Source organism: Gorilla gorilla, chromosome 9 (genome assembly GCF_029281585.2).
Source record: "Gorilla gorilla gorilla isolate KB3781 chromosome 9, NHGRI_mGorGor1-v2.1_pri, whole genome shotgun sequence".
In the NCBI taxonomy this organism is placed as follows: domain Eukaryota; kingdom Metazoa; phylum Chordata; class Mammalia; order Primates; family Hominidae; genus Gorilla; species Gorilla gorilla.
Window position 1 is genome coordinate 121,609,675 of NC_073233.2, and position 12,272 is coordinate 121,621,946.

Below are 12,272 nucleotides of genomic sequence, written 5' to 3' on the forward strand. Positions count from 1 at the left end.
GTATGGTGTGTTTGCGCAAGTGTGTTCATGTGAGCACGTACGTGTGAGCATATGTGAATGCTCACGTGTGAGTCTATGTGCACGTAACTGTGTGAGTGCATGTGTGTGTGTTTGTAGGTGAATGCCCACATGCACATGTGTGTCGGGGAGAGTGGCTGCTGGTATAGCTCCAGCCTGGGCTCACTGGCAGGTGCAGCAGCAGGAGGAGCCCTGGCATCAGGCTTAGGAACTGTTTGCCACATGACCTTGAAGAGAGTTGCTTCCCTCCCTGCACTGCAGTGCTCTTGTCTGTATCTACCTGTTTCAACTATCTATCAGGGTTGTTACGAGGACTGAAAGAGAAGATATTTGAAAAAATGTATCTCATAAACTGTAACATGGCACCAAATGGCTAGGACCCGAGGCTAGCCTGGGGACAGGGGTGGAGCAGCCTATTGGTGGATGGGGCAGCTGCTTCGGACCTCAAGGCAAAGCCCACCTGCAGCCCAGCCATGAAAAGGATCTGAACCTCTTTTCCCAAAAGAGCCTGTACAAGAATTGATAACAATTTCAGAACCAGATGATGCCAAAATTCACTAGTCCCAAAATAAATAGAATGTTTTAAGGTTTACAGTGTTCAGAGGAAACTTCAGAAATCAGCTCACCACTCTCCCACCCAGCCCCCGCCCTCTCTCGCCATAGTCTCCAGCCTGCCCACCCTCAAGCCAGTGCCGCACCTGAGAAGTTGAGAGGGGTCCGGAGCCTCAGGAGGGCGACGTCGTAGTCATGATTCTGGGCACTGTAGAGGGGGTGTGGGATAATCCTCTCCACCACAGCCCCTTGGTGGGGCCTGACGGCACTGTGGCTGACCAGCCCCGCATGAACCCGCCAGCTGGACAGGCGGGCCAGCCTGAAACTGCACACAGGGGCCATGCTGAGTGGGGAAGGAAGGCGCAGAAGAGGTGTTCCTAAGCGAGGTAGCAGGTGGAGGAAGCTGGCCAGAGCAGCCATTGGTGGGGGGGCCATCAGCAGGCGGTGAGCTCCCAGGCCCCACAGACTATGCCTCTTAGTATCACCCCAGCAGCCGGCAAGACACTGGGCATGCAGTAGGTGCTTAATAAATGCAGCAGGACTGATGGATAGAGAAGACTATGGGTCACCTGCAACCACCACTCCCTCTTTCCTGCATAACTTCCCTCCAAGTTTTATAACAAACACACAGAGGGCCTTGTGTTGGAAAAACTTCCCCTGGTCCCGTCTCTCAACCTACTGTGTGTGATCATGGGAGAGGCACTTCTCCCTCCCAGCCTCGGTAAAATGGGGATTACACTCTCTGCCCTGTTCGGCACCAAGAGAAGATCAAAGAGCTCATTCACTCATCATTCATTCATTCCTCCAAGTCATATTTATTAAGCACCTACTATATTCCAGGGACTGTTCTAGACCCTGAGGACACAGCAGTGGATAAATCTACAAAGAGATTAGTGGTAAATAAGACTGAGAGTCCCTGCTCCTGCAGAGCTTCCCATCTAAAGGGGAAGAAACATATTAACCAAATAATTACATGGAAAATGATTGAACCAAAGGTAAGCCTGAAGAAACACAGGATACTGTGAATGTGAAAGTATTTTTAACACTTAAAAGCTGATGAGGCCAGGCACGGTGGCTCACGCCTGTTGTCTCAGCACTTTGGGAGGCTGAGGCAGGCAGATCATCTGAGGTCAGGAGTTCGAGACCAGCCTGGCCAACATGGCGAAACCCCATCTCTACTAAAAACACAAAAAATTAGCTGAACATAGTGGTGCCCAGCTGAGGCACAAGAATCGCTTGAACCCAGGAGGTGAAGGTTGCAGTGAGCCAAGATTGCGCCACTGCACTCCAGCCTGGGCAACAAAGTGAGACTCTGTCCCAAAAAAAAACAAAAAAACTGATGAATATAAAGAACAAATCTTCATATTATTACTGTTATTTGTGCAGATCTGTTCTTGATACTGAATGGGAGAACTTCACAAACACCAGCCTTACCCTTTTGGAGCAAAAAGCTGGAGATAGTGGACACGAACATTTGATACAGGACATACCAACAGCCGAACAGAAAGGGCAACTGAGGCTCTCTGTCCCCAGCAGCCACAGAGACTTGCCTGTGCATACAATGTGCAGCAGTCACCACCCAGCGTGGCGCTAGCACAGAGCCCCCACACGTGTGCCGGAAGCCCAGGGCCACGCTGGCCTGCCACGGCCAGCGCCCAGGAGCCACAGACTGCCCACCAACTATCCGGGAAGCCAGGGGCCTCGCTCCACACTCTGCCAACAGAGATGGGTGAGATAGAAAGAGAGAGAGAGGTGAGTGTCAGCATGGTCCTAACTCTCAGGGAGCGTGGCCCAGTGCCAAGCCCCAGAGAGCCAGTGTGGACAGCTCTCCTTTCTTATTCCTGGTCCTAAGTATGGGGGATGGGAAGGTAGAAGTGTTGATTTCACCCCTGCCTGCCCCATCCAGCTGTGGGCCCACTGAAAGCAGAAACTGTATCTGCACTAATGGAGCCCTAGTACCTAAGAGAATGCCTGTCCTGTAGTAAAGGTCGAAGTGTTGGTGTGTGGAAGGATGTGTGAATGGACAGATGAAGAGACGGGTAGATGAACGGGAAGACCAATGAAAGGAACTCCACAGATTGCTTCCCGTTTGGTACCTGATTCACCACCTACCCTTAGTTTCCTGAAGCTGCTAACAGGTCACTCAATAGCCAATAATAATTTCACCTCTGGGGCTTTCCAGAAGAAATATGGAGTTGGTGTCAGAGGCCAAGGAAGAGAGTGGCAGGTAGTGAAGGAAGGAGATCATCAGCCCAGATCTGTGGCTGGTGAGGGACATGATGGAGGCTTAGAAAGGGTTCGGCTGGGGCAGAACAGCAACTGCAAGAAGGGGCCTGGCAGGCAGATGGGCAGGTGGGCAAGACCCCTACCCCAGGCCCAGCAGTCTCACCGTAGGGCTCTTCCACACTTGAGGCAGGGGGAACACCCCTTCCTCTCACTGCCACCTCCCCTAGACCAAGATATGACTCACCAGAGCATCTGAGGGAAACAACTCGACCAGAAGTGCAGTTGTTCCTGCAAAACAGAGGTACCAACAAGAAGCTGGGCAGGGGCCACCCTGCAGCCACACACATCCAAGGACGTGAAGAATGGGGGAGGCTGGTGAGGGTGGTGGACAGTTCTTAAGGCTGTCATGTAGCCACAGCCTGAAGAATACCATCATTTCCTTCCTGCCCCCACCCAAACACTCAGACCCCTCCTCATCACTGGTCCCCAGGACAGGAGCACACCTCCTGCCTAGTCTCCCAGAGGGCAACAGAAGGACTTCATGGTCCTTGCAGATCAACTGGGACATACCGTGTTTACAGATGAGAAAGCCACACTGTTCCCACTAAGTGTCCTGAATGAATACACACTCAATGAATGAATGAAGGGATAGGTGAGTGTGTGCATGACTAGGGTTCTTCACCCCATGCTCCTTCCTAGGTGTGCTGTATTCTCCACCCTGGTCCCTCTGCCTGGGCCTTGCATATTCATATTCTTGCTCTCCTCTTTCCCCTCTTCTCTCTTAGCTCTTAGTTCCTTTTTTGACCAAAACTCTCTTCTCTTTCTTTACTCACCTCTTGCCCCTAGCATTCCAATGTCTAGACCCTCTTAGTTTCTCCTAGTTTCCCAAATCCACAGCCCTCCCGGCTCTCCTGGAGGAGTCAGCCCCACCCCTACTTCCATTTTCCCATTCAGGTATCCAAGACAAGAACCCTGTTAGAACCTTCCCAACTCCAGCCACATTCCTGAGCACAGGAGCTGGACAGGAGGGGCCTGAAGGAACAGTTCAAATTGGAAATGTGGTAATGGGGGTGCCCACCTTTCTATCCCAGGAGGCTGATAGGCAGATTGAGGAAGCCTAGGAAGGCACAAGGACCCTCTCCGCTTGTGCCCCAGTCATACCAAACCATCCCCAGGATCTGGGGAAGGGGCTGCTCCATTCCACAGCCCTCTTCTCTAGGAGACTCTCCAGACTACAAGCAACTCTTAGCCAGAGCAACTCAACCATCTCTTTCCTGAAATATCCGAATTATCCAAATAATGTGTGGCAGGATTCAGAGAGCACTTAGCTTGGAGACAGGAGCCTGGTTTCAAGGCTTGACTTGGTTGCTTATTACTTATGTGACCTTGGAGAAGACTCTTTAACCTTATTAAGCCTCAGTTTCCTAACCTGTAAAATGGCGATGAGTACCATTTCAAATCTTGTGACAATAATAACCAACCCTACATTTCTTGTGAAGGGCAAATAGCAGATGTGAAGTGGTGACAGACAGGGCTCATGTGAACTGAGTTTGTAATTTCTAACTAGGAAATGTTCCTCTTTGTCCTCCTATCTTAGGCCACCAGTGTCCTCACCACCGGGATCCCAGGAAAGGAGACTTTTGCTGGACTGACCACCAGGAAGTAAAGGACCCCACTCACCTAACAGCCTCAGTAGTCCTACCTGGGCTGCCACGCCTCCTCCAGGAAGCCTCCCAGTCTAGGAGAGAGCTGAGCAAACTCCTGGGAACTGTTGAGTTTGATGTCAGTGAGGTTTACTCCCTTGTGGTGAGTGAGTCTTGGTAGAAGAAGGGAATACAACAGGAGGAAATCATAACTGGAATATGTACGAGATATAATACTAGTATAGTGACCGCAAGACTGTGATAATGACTACTGCTGGGATTTATGCTTGTTAAAAAGCAGTAATACTCCAAACAGAGAAATGGGCTGGGGCACCATTGTGCCCAGAGGCCAGAAGATGGCCAAAAAGACCTCTTGACATTTCCTGAGCACATTGACCAGTGACAGGCAGATAGAGGTCTCCAACTCCCATCCCACACCAGCCAGGCCTCCCCCTTCACAGGACCCACATCTAACTCCTGTTACCTGAGATGCCCAAGGCTCCAGCAGATCTGCAGCCCCAGGGCGGGGCTCCAGCCCTCATGGCAGACCAGAAGCCAGCGTGGCCGATCCCTCACTTGCACTTCCAGCAAGAAGTCTTCGCTGTTTATTCTGAAAGATACTGAAATCACAGCATGAAAACCACATGGGAGAGGATGGTGATAGGATGGGACAGGAAGAGCTGGACCCAGGATTCTGTAGTACTTGAAGAGGCCTTAATGACAGCATCTGGGTCACCCAGTGCCAAGTTCCCTGCTCCCCGGGGAGTGAGACCAGTCCCAAGAGCAGTATCACCCCTTTTGGTAGAGCATTTCAGTTTTCTATTTTAACCATGTGTTTTTAACCGTGGTCTACCATTCATTGTCACAGCAGCCCGGTGCAATGAGTACTGCCATCCTCTCCATTCTGCAGAAGGAGAACTAAGGCATGGAGTTTAAGCAACTTCCCCAAGATCACAGTGTCAGGAAATGATGGATCCAGGACTTAAATCCAGGTCTTCTGATTTCAAATCTTGTGATAATAATAGTTACCAGTTGTTGAGTGTATGCTTTTTCCAGGCTATTATGGACTGACTCATGTCCCCGCCCCCAAACACACACACACAAATTCATATGTTAAAGCCCCAACCCTCAATGTGACTGTATTTGGAGACAGGGCCTTTAAGAAGGTGATTAAGGTTAAATGAGGTCACGAAGGTGACACCCTGATCCAATAGAGCCAGTGTCCTTATAAGAAGAGGAAGAGACACCAGAGAGCTCCCTCTCTCCTCAAGAGCAGAGGAAAGGCCCGGGGAGTACACAGGCAGAAGACAGCCATCTACAATCCAGGAAAAGAGCTCTCTCCTGAAACCAAATTCAACAGCACCTTGATCTTGGACTTCTAGCCACCAGAACGGTGAGAAAACAAATGTGGTTTAAACCACCCGGTCTGTGGTACTTAGTCACGGCAAACCAAACAGACTACTACACAAGTTCTGTGCTAATATCTTTTCTTAGATTAGTTTGTTTTATCCTTAAAAAATTTGTGCAGTAAATATTTGTATTTCCATTTTATGGAGAAGGAAACATAAGCAACAAGAAGTAATGTGCCCAAAGTCACACAGTCAAAGACAGACTCCAACCTTATTCTAATGAGGTTATTCTAAGCCCCAGCCTCTGGACAGCATTGTACCTTCTGATCCCCAACTCTTACCTGGAGGGGAGGGGACAATCAGGAGAGGGAGAGTGGGGATGAGGTGGGCTGATGTTCCCAGGTCCCTAGGTGGCCCTGCTGGTCACACACTGGCTCCCACACACACCTGATCCCTCCTCCCCCATGTCCCTGGCTCACTCTGCCCCAAATGGCAAGTTTCCATCCCTCCTGCCAGCCTGGTCTCTGGACCTTGCCCCAGCTAGAGATCAGGACAGTCCTCAGGCAGCACTGAAAGCCCCAGATCAGAGATCACCTCTGCAAGGTGACACCTTGTCACCGCCCTCACACTAGAGGAGGGAAACACATATGGTTGGCAGTGAACAGATGGCCCTTCAGTGTCGGTTCTCTTGCCCTCAGCTGTGACAGGTCCCTGCTGGGGAGGGAGGCCCGTAGCCTTAGGGGTGCAGCCCACCTGTTTTGGGAAGTGCAGGGAGCAGAGCTTCTTCAGCGCTGGCCTCTGAACAGCTCAAAGTTATCTCCTCATCCTGCAAGGTCCCGGAAATGGGCTGAGAGGCAGCAGGACACAGGTACAGCACTTTAGAGAAGAACAAAGAGAAAGGGTCTGATTTCCAAAGGAAGGTGTCAAGGTGCTGACCTCCTCATCAGCCACCTTGCTCTCAGGCAGCTCCCCAACCAACCTGCTGAGGAGGGGCATAGCGCTCCATCTCTCTCAGCCTCGGCCTCTATCTCTGCCTCTTTGACTCTCCTTTGTCTCTCTCTCTCTCTCTCTCTCTCTCTCTCTCTCTCTCTCTAGCTGTCTCTCAGTATGTCTCTGTCTCTATCTGTGTGTGTTCTGTCTGTGTCTCTCTCACTGGGAAAGATTTCCAGAAAAAAGTCTGACTAAGGCCTCCTTGGATCATACACTTTGTTCTTCTTTATGTAGAGCCTAGATCCCTCCTGCTGCAATTTCACCCTTTCTCCCCTTGTCTGCACAGAGTAGTTGAGGAAGACAGTTGTCCCATTTACCTTTAACACCTGCTCAGCACCTGCTTCTCCCTTCCAACCTCCCCCACACCAGAGAAAGGCCCCCCGCACTGACCTAGGAGCCATGAGCCAACACCTGCACCGGCCAGCAGCCCCAGGGCTCCCAGCACTGCACAGCCACGTCGCATGGAACGCCAGCACACCACCTGAGAAACTGTGGGAAAGGGCAGAGGGGTATCTGGGTCCCCTGCTCCTGCCAGCCTGCCTTACTTCACCCTAAGTCACCACCATGGGGCTAGGCACCCACAGAGCTCCAACAGGACACCTCCTCCTGCCCCATCAGCCCAGATTAGGGAGGGAGTGGGGGCAGGGGAGGATGGAGAGGGCCTGATCACCGAAGCCCACAAATCCCACTCAATCCCTAACGTGGGAAATGGGGAGCAGAAGCAGGTCTGGGGATAAAGAGTGAGACAGCCTCTCACCATCAATCATGTGGGGCTGACCCCAAGGAGGATCCGGGGAATGTAGGATGATTGCCCTCCACTGTCCCCACCCTGTCATTCCCCTATGGCCCAGTCTGGCCTACTGGGATGCTGCTGGTCTCCAGGCTCTGCTCTGAAGATCCCAGGTCCTGGGCCCTCCTCTGCATACTGGGCCTCCACAGGGGGTTGGTCATCCAGCATCAGGCTCTGGAGAAATAAGGGCCAGACACCCAGGATCCCCACATCAAGGACTGCTGAGAGAAGTCACAGCCCAGTCCAAGTCCCCATTCTTTAACCCCAGTCGTGATTCCATTGCCACTTGTAAACCTCTACTCATCTTGGAGACTCCCTGTATATTCCCACAAATACCTTGCCAGGCTCCCCTGTGCCCTCCTGGGGCCCTAACCCCACTGACCTTACTCTCACATGGCCAGTAGCAAACACTTGAATGCAGATTTGGCCCACTCCAAAGCCTGCACTCCTAGCCACTCCTTCATCTTTCATAAACATTGAAGGCATCTACTAAAGTCCCTCAACACCCTCCTTCAGCTTCAAGATCCCACCCTTCTTCATTCCCTCCTATCTCAGAGGAAGAAGTGCCCCTCCACCATGCACCCACCCATTCATTCATTCCATAGATATTTGGTCCAAGTGCACAGGTCACTATAGGGGACACTATAGGGAGTTCAGAATAAACCAACGTGGACCACTCCCCACTCTGACTGTGTCAAAGAACCTGCAGTCTGGTCCTGAAGATAAGTCATGTAAAGCACTATATGTTAAGTGACAGAAGGAAAGTTCAGCTAAACTACCTGATATGGTTTAGCTGTGTCCCCACCCAAAATCTCATCTTGAATTGTAATCCAAATTGTAATCCCCATGTGTTCGGGTAGGGACCTTGTGGGAGGTGATTAAATCATGGGGCTGGTTCCCAAATGTTGTTCTCTTGATAGTGAGTGAGTTCTCACGAGATCTGGTGGTTTTATATGGGGCTTTTTCCCTCTCCACTCTGCACTTCTCTCTCCTGACACCAGGTGAAGAAGGACATGTTTTCTTCCCCTTCTGCCATGATTGTAAGTTTCCTGAGGCCTCCCAGCCATGAGGAACTGTGAGTCAATTAAACCTCTTTGCTTTATAAATTACTCAGTCTCCAGTAATTCTTTATAGCAGTGTGAGAACAAACTAATACAGTAAATTGGTGCTGCTGTAAAGATACCTAAATATGTGGAAGTGACTTTGGAACTGGGTAACAGGTAGAGGTTGGAATAGTTTGGAGGGTTCAGAAGAAGACAGGAAGATGTGGGAAAGTTTAGAACTTCCTAGAGACTTGTTAAATGGTTTTGACCAAAATACTGATAGTGATATGGACAATGAAGTCCAGGCTGAGGTGGTCTCAGATGGAGATGAGGAACGTCTTGGAAACTGAAGGAAAGGTGACTCTTGCTATGCTTTAGCAAAAAACTAGAAGCATTTTGCCCCTGCCCTAGAGATCTGTGGAACTTTGGTGGTTTTTTTTGGGGGGGGGGGGTGTTTTGTTCAATTTTATTGAGGCATAATGCACATTCAAAATATTACATACATTTTAAGTTCTCAGATCAAAACTTTGACAAATGTGTACACCCACATGACCAACACAATCAAAATATAGGACATGAAGGTCACCCCAGAAATTTTCCTTCTGCCTTTCTGCAGTTAACTCCTCCCCAACTCACAGCCCTGGAAAATCACTGATCTGTTTCTCTCACTGTATATTAGAGTTCCCTTTTTTATAGTTTCATATAAATGAAATCATGTGACATATAGTCTTTCTTTTTAATTTTTTTATTTTACTTTAACTTCCAGGATACATGCACAGAACTTGCAGGTTTGTTACATAGGTATACATGTGCCATGGTGGTTTGCTGCACCCATCAACCCGTCATCTAGGTTTTAAGCCCCGTATGCATTAGGTATTTGTCCTAATGCTCTCCCTCCCCTTGTCCCCCACCCCCAGTCAGGCCCCGGGGTGTGTTGTTCCCCTCCCCATGTCCATGTATTCTCACTGTTCAACTCCCACTTATGAGTGAGAACATGTGGTGTTTTGTTTTCTGTTCCTTGTTAGTTTGCTGAGAATAATGGCTTCCAGCTTCATCCATGTCCCTGCAGAGGACATTATCTCATTCTTTTTTATGGCTGCATAGTATTCCATGGTGTATATGTGCCACATTTTCTTTATCCAGTCTATCATTGATGGGCATTTGAGTTGGTTCCAAGTCTTTGCTATTGTAAATAATGCTGCAATAAACATATGTGTGCATGTGTCTTTACGGTAAGATGATTTATAATCCTTTCAGTATATACACAGTAATGGGATTGCTGGGTCAAATGGTATTTCTGGTTCTAGATCACACTGTAGTGAGATCTGTGGCTCTTTGGACTTGAGAGAGATGATTTAGGGTATCTGGCAGAAGAAATTTCTAAGCAGCAAAGTGTTCAAGAGGAAACAGAGCATAAAAGTTTGGAAAACTTGTAGCCTGATGATGTGATAGAAAAGAAAACCCATTTTCTGAGGAGAAATTCAAGCCTGCTGCAGAAATTTGCATAAGTAATGAAGAGCTAAATGTTAATCACCAAGACAATGGGGAAAATATCTCCAGGGCATGTCAGAGACCCGCAGAGCAGTCCCTTCCATTACCAGACCAGAGGCCCAGGAGAGAAAAATGGTTTTGTGGGCCAGGCCAGGACCCCCTGTTCTGTGCAGCCTGGGACATGGTACTGTGTGTCCCAGCTGCATCAGCTCCAGCCATGGCTAAAAGGGGACAAGGTACAGCTCGGATCATTGCTTCAGAGGGTGCAAGCCCAAGCCTTGGCAGCCTCCTTGTGGTGTTGAGCCTGCGGGTGCACAGAAGTCAATAACTGAGGTTTGCAAACCTCCACCTAGACTTCAGAGGATGTATGGAAACACCTGGATGCCCTTGCAGATGTTTGCTACAGGGATGGAGCCCTCATGGAGATCCTCTGATAGGGCAGTATGGAAGGGAAATGTAGGGTTGGAGCCCCCACACAGAGTTCCCACTGGGGCACTGCCTAGTGGAGCTGTGAAAAGAAGGCCACCATCCTCCAGACCCCAGAATGATAGATCCACCAACAGCTTGCACTGTGAGCCTGGAAAAGCTGCAGCCCATGAAAGCAGCCAGAAGTGGGGCTGTGCCCTGCAAAGCCACAAGGGCAGAGCTGTCCAAGGCCATGGGAGCCCACCTCTTGCATCAGCGTGACCTGGATATAAGGCATGTAGTCAAAGGAGATCATTTTGGAACTTTAAGGTTTAACGACTGCCCTATTGGATTTCAGACTTGCATGGGGACTGTAACCTCTTTGTTTTGACCAATTTCTCCCATTTGGAATAGGTGTATTTACCCAATGCCTGTATCCCATTGTATCTAGGAAGTAACTAACTTGCTTTTGATTTTACAGGCTCATAGGCGGAAGAGACTTGCCTTGTCTCAAATGAGACTTTGGACTTGGACTTTTGGGTTAATGCTGGAACGAGTTAAGACTTTGGGGGACTGTTGGAAAGGCATGATTGTGTTTTGAAATGAGGACATGAGATTTGGAAGGGACCAGGATAGAATGATATGATTTGGCTCTCCCCTCACCCACAATCTCATTTTGAATTGTAATTTTGAATTGTAATTACCACACACTGGGGGAGGGACCTCATAGTAGGTGATTGGATCATGGGGGCAGTTCCCCTATGCTGTTCTCATGATAGTGAGTGAGTTCTCACAAGATCTGATGGTTTTATAAGGGGCTTTCCCCCTTTACTCTGCACTTCTTTCTCCTGCCAGCATGTGAAGAAGAGTGTGTTTGCTTCCCCTTCCACCATGATCGTAAGTTTCCTGAGGCTTCCCCAGCCATGCAGAACTATGAGTCAATTAAACCTCTTTCCTTTATAAATTACCCAGTCTCAGGCAGTTCTTCATAGCAGTGTGAGAACAGACTAACACACTACCATCATCATTCAAAAGAATAAGGGCTTACTTCTCATTGAGGTGATCACAGAAGGCTTCCTAGAAAAAGCAGCCTCTGAGACAGGCCCACAGGGATGAAGAGGGTTTGAGCTGATATAATGGGCACTGGGCAGTCCAGACAAAGAGGACTGAATCAGCAAAGGCACGGGGATAAGAAAGCATAGAGCAGAGTAAGTCATATGTGTGTCTGCAGCTCATGAGCCATGAAGAGGAGTAATGAAAATAAGATCTTAAAAAAAACACCAGACAGTTCAAAGCTAAGTCTGCAACCTACTATGTGAACTTGGACAACTCAGGCCATCTCTTCAAATTTCGATTTTCTCATTTGTAAAATAAGAGTAATAACTCCTGCTTTCCAAGGAATAATCTCCCTCCTCGAGTATCTTGTCTGTCTCTGTTATTCTCCATGCCATAAAGTCAGAGTAATCTTTCTAAAATGCAAATATGAGCATGTGAGCCCCATCTCTACCCCATGAGTCTTTGTGGCCTTCAGGATCAAACCAGAGCTCCATGGCATCGCTCACAAAGTCCTCCATGATCTCGCCTTGCCTCACCTCTCCATCCTCACTGCCAGCACTTGCTCCCTCCACAGCAAAATTTGGGGTCACACTGACATACGTGCCATACCTCAGTGCCTTCAGGCACTCTCACAACAGAGAGACTTTGCACCTGCTCTCCCCTTTCCCATGTAACTGACTCCAACTGACCCTTCGAGACTCAGCACAGA

The 12,272-nt window shown here is 49.1% G+C and overlaps 1 protein-coding gene across 4 annotated transcripts in view; it reads right to left on the reverse strand.

The window, feature by feature from the left end:
• TMPRSS5 (transmembrane serine protease 5) overlaps positions 1–12,272 on the reverse strand; it is a 35,222-nt gene that overhangs the window by 4,812 nt on the left and 18,138 nt on the right. For 3 of the 4 annotated variants that reach the window (XM_055356240.2, XM_055356242.2, XM_031016452.3), the window contains exons 2-9: positions 7,640–7,742; positions 7,169–7,267; positions 6,542–6,664; positions 4,924–5,059; positions 4,499–4,612; positions 3,041–3,084; positions 2,121–2,283; positions 717–895 (exon numbers count right to left, since the gene is read on the reverse strand). In XM_055356240.2, coding sequence (XP_055212215.2) covers positions 717–895; positions 2,121–2,283; positions 3,041–3,084; positions 4,499–4,612; positions 4,924–5,059; positions 6,542–6,664; positions 7,169–7,267; positions 7,640–7,736 — 955 coding nt within the window. In that variant the 5' untranslated portion in view covers positions 7,737–7,742. Of the gene's footprint in view, positions 1–716; positions 896–2,120; positions 2,284–3,040; positions 3,085–4,498; positions 4,613–4,923; positions 5,060–6,541; positions 6,665–7,168; positions 7,268–7,535; positions 7,743–12,272 lie in introns of those variants that run through there. The other variant, XM_055356241.2, reaches the window with a different exon arrangement.